This window comes from Chrysochloris asiatica, unplaced genomic scaffold (genome assembly GCF_000296735.1).
Source record: "Chrysochloris asiatica unplaced genomic scaffold, ChrAsi1.0 scaffold00105, whole genome shotgun sequence".
Classification (NCBI taxonomy): Eukaryota; Metazoa; Chordata; class Mammalia; order Afrosoricida; family Chrysochloridae; genus Chrysochloris; species Chrysochloris asiatica.
The window spans coordinates 10019997-10029615 of record NW_006408623.1 but is presented as its reverse complement, the minus strand read 5'-3'; the positions used below and the strand labels follow the sequence as shown (position 1 = coordinate 10029615).

The 9619-nt window shown below is 56.5% G+C and overlaps 2 protein-coding genes across 2 annotated transcripts in view; one reads left to right on the top strand and one right to left on the bottom strand.

Moving 5' to 3' along the window:
- The first annotated feature begins 21 nt into the window (after positions 1–21).
- On the top strand, positions 22–1178 carry NKX6-2 (NK6 homeobox 2). The gene is made up of 3 exons (XM_006867453.1): positions 22–499; positions 585–757; positions 915–1178. The coding sequence occupies exons 1-3, from the start codon at positions 94–96 to the stop codon at positions 1167–1169; spliced, it is 834 nt and encodes a 277-aa protein (XP_006867515.1). The 5' UTR covers positions 22–93; the 3' UTR covers positions 1170–1178.
- Positions 1179–4622: 3444 nt separating this feature from the next.
- INPP5A (inositol polyphosphate-5-phosphatase, 40kDa) overlaps positions 4623–9619 on the bottom strand; it is a 149404-nt gene continuing 144407 nt past the window's right edge. The window contains exons 14-16 of the mRNA XM_006867452.1: positions 6421–6532; positions 5250–5318; positions 4623–4707 (exon numbers count right to left, since the gene is read on the bottom strand). Of these exons, the coding sequence (XP_006867514.1) occupies positions 4627–4707; positions 5250–5318; positions 6421–6532 (262 nt within the window). The 3' untranslated portion in view covers positions 4623–4626. The remainder of the gene's footprint in view (positions 4708–5249; positions 5319–6420; positions 6533–9619) is intronic.

The window sequence follows — 9619 nt, the reverse complement described above, 5'->3', positions numbered from 1 at the left end:
GTCGCGGCAGCCAGGGCCGCGCGCAAACTTTCCGGGCCGGCGGGCGCGGTTGCGGGGCCCGAATGGGCACCCGGGCTGGCGGCGGCGGCGCCCATGGACGCTAACCGCCCGGGCGCGTTCGTGCTGAGCAGCGCGCCGTTGGCCGCGCTGCACAACATGGCCGAGATGAAAACGTCTCTGTTCCCGTACGCCCTGCAGGGCCCGGCCGGCTTCAAGGCGCCCGCGCTGGGCGGCCTGGGCGCTCAGCTGCCACTGGGGACCCCACACGGCATTAGCGACATCCTGGGGCGACCCGTGGGAGCGGCGGGCAGCGGCCTCCTGGGCGGCCTGCCCCGCCTCAATGGGCTGGCCTCCTCGGCCGGCGTCTACTTCGGGCCTGCGGCCGCAGTGGCTCGGGGCTACCCCAAGCCGCTGGCCGAGTTGCCCGGACGCCCGCCCATCTTCTGGCCCGGCGTGGTGCAGGGCTCGCCCTGGAGGGACCCGCGCCTGGGCGGCCCTGGTGAGTGCACGGCCCAGGCGCGGCGGGCAGCGGGCAGCGGGCGGGCGGGCGGGCGGACGGGCCGGCCTCATCGTCCTCCTTGCAGGCCAGGCCAGCGGCGTCCTGGACAAGGATGGCAAGAAGAAGCACTCCCGGCCGACCTTCTCGGGCCAGCAGATCTTCGCGCTGGAAAAGACCTTCGAACAGACTAAGTATCTGGCGGGCCCGGAGCGCGCACGGCTCGCCTACTCGCTGGGCATGACCGAGAGCCAGGTCAAGGTGAGTGGCCGGCTGGGGACCTGGGGCCGGGCGGCTCCGCGCGGCCCGTGTCCTGCGAAGAGCAGCGAGCCACGGCCGCCGGCCCTGGAGGCCAGCCCCGGGAGCCTGCGGTGGGTCCCTCACGGCCAGGACCCCACGGTCCGCTTCATCCTCGCAGGTCTGGTTCCAGAACCGCCGGACCAAGTGGCGTAAGCGGCACGCGGCTGAGATGGCGTCGGCCAAAAAGAAGCAGGACTCGGACGCCGAGAAGCTGAAGGTGGGCAGCTCGGATGCGGAGGACGACGATGAGTACAACCGACCCCTGGATCCCAACTCAGACGATGAGAAGATCACGCGGCTGCTCAAGAAACACAAACCCTCGAACTTGGCGCTGGTCAGCCCGTGCGGCGGCGGCGCGGGGGACGCCTTGTGAGGCCGCGGGAGGCCGGAGCAACCAGGGTACGGGCGCGGGGCTTGTATATATATTTTTACAGAATAAGTTATGAAGCGACCGCTCAGGTTCGGCGTGTGGGACCCGGCCGGCCGCGCCCCTGCCCCACGGGTGGGCACAGGCGCGCGGGGTGCGAGCCGCCGTCTCGGGCGGAATCACTTTGTATAATCAATAAATTATTTAATTCGTCTGCATCGGGGCCGTGGCTCGGGAGCTGCGCTGCGTGTTTCTTCCGTACCGAACCGAGTGACGCTTCTGCTGGCGGCATCCCCGCCGCGTCCCCGATCTCCTCCCGTCGTGGCCCCGAGAGGTCCCGGGGGTCAGGCGCAGAGGAGCTCACGGCAGCCCCGGCCCGCACTAGCCATTTCCCGGCTCGGAGGCTGTGGACCCGGCCGCCTGGGAGGCGACAGCGCGCAGGCGACAGGGTTAGCGTCCGCCCGAAGTCCGGGCACCAGAGAAGCGCGAGAGAAGGGACGTACCCCTGTCGCATCCCGAAGCGAAGCAGTCGCCACGGCGACCGGACCGCAGAGGAGAAGCCGATGACTTGGGAACGCGGAGCAGAGCTGGGACCGAGGCGGACCTGGGCAACCGGCCTTGGATGAGTCGTCAGTCGTCCAGGTAGGGGGAGGGGGAGGATCACGGAGTGGGACACCCTCCCCTGAGCCGGCCAAAGTCGGAGGACATTTCCGGGGCTCCTGAGGTGGGTTTCCTTGAGCAGTACACCTCAAGGGGGGTGATTCAAACCGGCTAACAGCTCATAGGGAGAGAGACAGGGCTGGCGGCTTCGGTGAAGATGGACAGCCATGGACACTCTACAGGGCTGTTATTGGCGCTGTAACTACAGGTCAGCAGTTCAAAGCCTCCAGCAGCTTCTCAGAAACCCTATACAGGGTCACTGAGTGGAGCCAACTCCACAGACTTCAGGGATGTGAGGGAGGTTAAACTGCAGACGCCTCTTGCTTGGGGTGCCTTTCGCAGCTTCCCAAGTCAGGTCTGGCTCTGCTGCCCCAGCTTGTACCTGCTGAGTGGGAAGGCTTGAGGAAGCTGACAACTCCTAGTGTGATTTTGGGGGCAGTCAGCTCTGAAATGTTTTCAAACCTCCTTCAACTACCATTTTCTTCTTTCCATTGGCCCAAAACTATTTTATTCAAGTCAACACGCTCCGTCATGTCCACACACGCACCTGGAGGAGCTTCCTCGAGGCCCAGGGCAGCTCTCTGCTTGGGAGAAGGCATACTGGGGTGGTGATGGACCAGGGTCCCTCGTCCCTCTGGGGTGAAGCAGTGTGTGGGTGGACAGTCCAGTTCCCAGGCCAGCTGGCAAGGCCCCTCTGATGGGAGCCAGCTCTAGGGACATGAAAATAATCTGTTCATCACCGCTTTAGCGGGCTCTTGATTCCGGTTAACAAAAACCCACCAATTCTATTCTCCCTAACAAAAACCCCCTTCTGCTCTGGGGGCTGGGGCAGTTAAGTGCATCTTAATTTGCACTGTGGGACTGTGACTCCACCTCCCCAAGTGGGAAGTTACTGTAGGATCAGGTTTCTCCTGAAAAGCACTATTGGAAATGTTAAAGGTCAGGGTAAGAGGCGGGAGGAGCTTTTAGTTGGTGTTCTGGCTTTTTCCCATGTGGCTGCACCACTAATTAAGAAGATGAGTTTGCTTTGGAGCCGCTGGCTGGGTTTCGTGAAAAGGCAGTGCTGATATTTCAGAGCGTGAACGGCTCAGCTCAGGTGCAGGGCAAAGGAACTGGCAGGTTAAAAGCACAAGGAAGCAGGATGTTTCTGTAAACCCACTAACCATGCCAAGGGGTAAACCCCACCAGTTAGAACTAGAGAAAAAACACAATGCTCTCTCTAGTCCTAGCTACCACTTCATGCACCCGTGACACTATGGAGTCCATGAAACCAGGTTTCCTGATATGTGTAAGTCCTTTCAGTGGCAGAAGGCCAAGGCAGGCTCCGGTGCGGAGGGAGAGAAGCCAGGCACACTCACAGACGTGTGTTCACCATGATCAATTTTATTGCTTAGGAGCTGGAGCCATCGATTCCACAGGCCTTCAGAACACCCGGGAGCTGAGTCCACGCACAGGGTTGAGACGGTGTCGGTCCCGCATGGCAGCAGTGACCACAGCACTTAACACAGATCCGACCCTATCGTCCGGAACACACACCCGGCAAGCGGACGTCACTCATTTGCAATGGTAGTGATTTGTATCAGACAAGCGCCGATCTAATGCCATCCCGTAGTCGGGGAACTCTGTAGTGTCCTCAATGAAATCAATAAAAATGCACATGTGTGTTTCACCGAAACAGTTATCACCTTCTAATGCCGTACGTGTGCAAGGAGACATTTGAACAAGGCCATACACAGGTTGTTCGAGCTGAGCAGACATTTACACTTTTGTTTCTCTTCGTAGTTTATATACAGCCCATGCTAAAAGCAGTTTCTACTGGAAGCAGACTAGGCTATTTTTATTTCTCCCATGATAATGTTGTTTTCATGTCGAATACTTGGCACCATAAAACAGTTAACAAAAGACAGACAAAACAGTTTACAAAATTCTTAAAAGGTACACCCAAGCCTAGCTATAAACTTCACATTCAGTTCTTAATGTTACAGAGAAAGGAGCAGGTCAGGGGTGTCGCAGAGACGGGGGTCCACGCTGGCACGGCTGGGTCGGAGGTCAGAGGACAGGTTTTGTACATGGGTATGCGGCAAGTACATCACCGGACTCCTCGACTCCAATTCTACCTGCTGATGGACAGCTGCCAGCACTCAGCCTGGAAAGGGACTTAACACACGTTTTGGTAAGATTTATAAATTATTTTAAAAAGTATATATATATATATATATATATATATTTACGTATAAAATGGAAAGCAGCCGCGTGACCTGGGGACCATGTGACATGGCAGTTGAGGAAATAGCGGGGTGGATGGTCAGCAGTGACCGCCACAGCCCTCACAGGCTGCACCCTACCCAGCTGACACCTGTGGATTTCTCCTTGAGACGCTTTTCCACACCGACGGTAATTAAAAATGGAAAACTGTAAAATCTAAAATACAGACTCTCCTTGCTGTCTATTAGAGTTTTGGCAACAGGACTGTGAGTTATTTAAAAACCCAATGTTTCTACATAATGTCACATGAACAGACAAGACAGTGAGGTATGTGAGGCTTTTCCGGAACATTCCGGAGGCTGAAGCGAAGTGTGGGGCCGGCGTCTAGCAGGTGACGCTTGGCGGGTCTGTTAAGAGTATGTGTTTCAGGATCCTGCTTCCCGGTCTCCTCCTCGCTACAGGGTGGTCTCTCGAAGGGGCCTCTCTCTGCGTTGGCATCTCCACCCTGCATGAGTGAAGGCAGTGTGTGAGGGGGCAAAGGCAGTGGGCAAAGCTGCAGAAAGGGGAACTAGAGGGAAGGAGTCATATTTACCACACGTCACTGCACGACACAACACTTGTGCACGGGCTCATGAGGTTTACCTGCCCCGGGCGCAATCCGGAAGGCCAGGAACACAGGCTGCGACAGGGAGGAGAGAGGCGTGAGCTCACCTGCCCACCCCCAGCCAGGGACCCACCTCTCCTAGGAGCTGCCTGTCCCTTATCCCCACGCACAGGGCATTTGGGGATGGGACATTGAAAGGAAGCACCCCTTTTGTTACTCTGTAAAAAGGGAGACTTTCTAGACCCAAGTTATGTGACAGTAAGGGGTGGTAGCCACTGGTGGGCATGAGTATGAAGCTGGATCCCGAGTGCCGGTGACCAGCTGGGGAAGCCATGGGGAATCTTACCGGCAAGTTCAGAAATAGCCTTAGAACCCTAAGCTGCCAACCAAATATCTCACGAATAGTAATATTATGGGTTGTATTCTAATGGGGGCACTCATTTCCTCTTCAGTATTTTATTAAAATCCATAAAACAGACCAATTGGGCCTACTTTGTAAATCAAATGACGTAGACTCAGAAAATGGAGACTACAGAAGCAACTGCCCACCAACCCACTGTCCCTGCCCTCTACCCCCCTCCCCCCCCGGGGGGCTGCTGGGGTGACACTCCCATCACCTTGTGGTCTCCCATGCAGACGTTGGGCCCGATGTGGTCGTAGGTGACAACCTTCTCCTCGCTCTCCGACTGGGAAAAACAAACAGGGGTGCTGGGAGGTGGGGGTGGGGGGGTGCCCTGCCTCCCGTGGAAGGTGCTGGTAACCCGTGTGAGGGGAGGGTGTTTGGCCCAGCTCTCCTGTCCCTGCCCTCGTGGCCCCAGTGAGTCCTCTCTGAGCTTTCTCCTGAAGCTGCCCATGTGTTTGACTCCTGCTGGCAGAGAGCAGAAGCAATCTGTACTTGATTAACAGGGGTCTCCTGTGTCTGCCTTGCAGACACCTGTATTTTGGGGAGGAGCTGAGGGTGCTACTCTGCCTGGTCCACTAGGTGACTTTAGGACGGAAATGGGCTTCAGTCAGATGACCGGCCAGCAAGCACGTGTGCAGGCTTCCCTGCTGTCCGAGTGAGTGCCTCCCATCCAGAGTCAGCGCCCGGAAGTGTGGGCACATTCATCAAACGCAGCGTGGTAATTTACAAAGGCAGCATAAAATTGCTGGTTTTCAGCTGCATAATCCTGAGACAGATAAACAAATTACAGCGTGCAAGCAGAGCGCACACCTCGCTGAGCATTCATCACGCGGTCGCCGGCTCCGCCCTGCGCCACTCGCAACCTTTGGCGTCTCCGGGCTGGAACACACACAGAGAACGTGATGGCGGGTGACTGAGCGTAGCATGATGGATGAGGTGGGGAGCTGGCTTCGGCAGCTCTTCCTCACACTGCTCAGGTTGGGTTTGTGCTTTGAGGCGCTGGTCCTGGGTCTTCAGAACCCGAGACTCTGGGCCCACAGGAAACTGCCTTCAGTGTGAACACGGGCCTGTTCTGTTGCAGCCACACAGCTCCTTAGTGAGTCTCCTGCAGGTCTGAATCCCCTCCCTCTCAGATGGCTGAAGGTGTGTGTGAGTCCCTGAGGGCCTCTGCTGCCTGGTCCTACTTTTAGCACTGAACCCATGGCTCAGCCTGAAGATGCCCATGTCCTCCAACAGTGCTCTGGGCTAGGGCGCTTCAATTCAGAGTTTGCCCTGAGAGTCAAGGTCAACATGGGACACGGGGGCCACTTCCTGTGCCTCCCCCACCCGGCTGGTTCAGGGACAAACCCAGGGAGGGCTTGTGGCCGTGTGTGGGGGTCACTCACCCTCAGAATCAGTTCCTTGGCAGACGCGGACATGAGGATGCGGTCGCACCAGGCGGGACAGCGGGTGTTCATGTACTGTTTGCCCTGGCTGGAGTCCTCACTGTATGGGTAGCTGGGGGAACACACTCAAGACGGTCAGTCAGGCTGCCCAGGCCCCGGTGCACACAGAGAAGCCCCCAGACCACAGTCTGTTTCCGCGTGGAGCTCAGCTCCAGCCTTTTCCATAGAACAGTGTGGACTATTGTACTTCCACAGCTGGCTGGGTTTGGGGACCGGCACTGGAGGGCACTCGGGACAGAGGACCGCTGGTGTCAGGGGGGTCCAAGTGCTGACAGTGGACAAGGGGAGCTCTGGGGGTGCTAGCGGCCTTCTCCAGAATGTTGCCCCAAGCCCCACACCTGGACAGATCCTTCTGAGACACAGAAGTATTTGCTGTGCCCCTTGCTCTGGGCAGCCCCAAATCTGCAGCAGGGACACACACAGATGAGATCTCCCAGCCCCTCCCTGCAGAGATCAGGCAGTCAGAGGACCCCCCCACCCCGCCCTGAAGCAGGGCTGCCCAGGATGTGCAGGAGATCAGTGGAGGGGGAAACGGGTCTCAGTGTGAAGCCGACATGTCCTAGAAGGGCCTCATGTGAGCCAGAGTAGTTCCAGGTGTGGGACCAATATGCAGCTAACACAGCTGCCCCCACTGGCCACAGGGAGGCTGGCAGGGGCAGGCAGGGGGCTGCACTGTTGTAGGCACCACACATCCAAAGAGGCAGTCTCTGCTCTGAGCCTGCTGGGGGTCCCAAGGTGGTCCAGGGTCTCGTCACCATTTCTGTTTTTGAACATCATCAAGAGCACATGTGCCCTCACACATATTCACATAGTGTGTCTGTGGACGGGTCAGGGGTCAGTGCAGAGGCTGGAGGTGGGGCCAACTCAGAACTGCCTCATCCAAGCTGGTCTGGGGCTGTGTGGAACGTCTGGGCTTCCATGGGGTCCGGGGCAGGTCCCCCAGCAGGGACCAGTGTTCCCACCAGGACAGGACCCCGGATCTCCCCTCCTAGGGGATGCTAAGGGCAGGTGTGCTGGTCATACCCCTCCTCCCGGCCAGGTGCTCAGACGCCGAGGAAGGCGCTGCCCGAAGGCGGAGTAACCCCGAGCCGGACACATGCCATGGGAACGTGATTAATGTGGCAACTTATCTAAAAGCAAACCCAGCGCGGGCGGCACCCCGGGAAGCCAGTCCTATCTGCCTGCTCAGCCCAGGCACAATCGCCGTAATTAATGACCATGCAGATAAACCCTAACAATCGCCCACCTGTGCTCGTGGGCACACGCCCCTTGTCTGAGCAATGACAGCCCAGGTGCAGGACTTGGGCAGTGGCTTGTCTGGTGGCAGTGTTGCCATGAGCCCCGCAGACAACACAAAGCTATGAGTCAGCTTGGGCTCTGCTGGGAGGGGTGGGGAGCCCAGAAAACTCCGGAACAAACACCATGGGATCCCCACTTCGCGAGCCACATAGACCCTTTCCAACAGAGACTTGTCTCAGATCAGCGCTCAAAGGGTCAGTACATGTTACACATCACTTTCCTCAAGTGTGTTCGGGCCTGGCCGCCTTTCTCTACCAGCTGGGCAAGAAGACCTATTCTGAGGATCAGAACGCTGCTCAGCAGTGGGAGGGTAGTGGCCCCAGAAGAGCCGGGAGCAAGGACAGCTGAGCCTGACATCACACTAAGTCGGTGTGACACCAGTGAGGGTGACACCGGCAGAGACCAGGCGCCATAAATGCTAGCTCCCAAGTCCTGCTTTCAAAAAACATCAAGTTCTGTTGAAGTTCCTGAAAAGCACAGAAAACCACACAGAGAGCTGAGAAGAAATGCGGTCAGGCATGCATTACTGAGATGCACTGGTGGGAACCAGCAGCCCACAGCCCTCTTGCCTTCCCTCAAAGTGTGTGGTCTGCGTCCAGTGCCTGCAAAGTCCTGGTCCACGGGTGTTACCGTTTGGAGGCCCCAGCATTGTCCCTGATGCTCCTGTGGGCTGGTCTGACAGATCCAGTGACAGCTCGGAGGCCAGTGATTCCTGTTTCTGAGCACTTGGATTTGGCTAAGACCAAAGTCCACATCCTTTTTGCACTAATTGCATAGTTATGTATATAATTACGCTACCGCTTCAAATCTCAGCCCAATAAAATTTTTATAAGACCTCCTGGTCCTTGATTTGAAAATAAAGGCATCCATTAAAAAGAAATCCCTCCTTTGGCTGGGCTTGTTTAATGCTGCATATCCCTACATTATAATTCTTTTGTTTTATTCAAAAGCTAAAACTTGATCTTTTTCTGTAATGAATTTGTCCAGTCAGAGTTCTCTCTCCCCCATGGAAAGTTCATCTGTTTCAGGCTTGATTCTCTGCACTAGACCTCCTCTGTCTGGTAGGTCAAACACCTTCCACTTTGAAGCACAGGAAGAGAACTTGGTAGTGTTCCGACTTCTTCGAGCATAAATTTATTTCATAGCCATGCATGACAGACATGAGGCAGAGTCACCCTCTGATACTCTCTGATGGGGAGACAGGGCCGTTCCCTGCAGGCTGCAGCGTAGAGTCCACGGCATCCACACTGGCTGTACGAGGCTGGGCCAGGACCACACTGCTTCAGGGGGCATCGCTGCTCATGTATGCACCGGGCGCCACCACACTGCACCCTCCTGACTGCCGGGTGTTCCCTTTTGGGATAAGAACCCATAACACCATTCCCAGGCAATCTGGTGTTCCAGTTCTCCAAGTGTGGACCCACAGGGGTCCTTCAAGGCACCTTCAGGAGGTCTGCCAGAAGACATTAATGTACGCTCACTGCCACCTGTACTGTGTTGGCATTTACATGATGGAGTCTCAGATGAAGCCCTCAGTTTTAGTTTGAGGTGGTAGTTATGGACACCACCAGGCTCACAGAGTACCGCATCTGCCTGAAAGAAAGTCAGATACACTGACTGTGGTTCCCTGGATGTCTGATGGGAAAATGAATCAGAGACTTCAGGAGCCAACAGTTACTACACTTAGTGCCAATGATAAAATCCAAGCGGTCAAGTAAACTCAGAATTCTGAAAACTTATAATATCGCAAGAGCTTGATGGTGTCACACAGCACTTTAGATTCTCAGATGGGATCAGTGTGTCCCGACAATCGTGACATCTGAGGGAAGGACGAGACGCA

Coding starts and splice junctions, on each gene's coding strand:
- NKX6-2 (XM_006867453.1), top strand. CDS start 94: ATGGACGCTAACCGCCCGGGCGCGTTCGTGCTGAGCAGCGCGCCGTTG. Junction 500..584: donor CCCGCGCCTGGGCGGCCCTG/GTGAGTGCACGG, acceptor TCCTCCTTGCAG/GCCAGGCCAGCGGCGTCCTG. Junction 758..914: donor TGACCGAGAGCCAGGTCAAG/GTGAGTGGCCGG, acceptor TCATCCTCGCAG/GTCTGGTTCCAGAACCGCCG.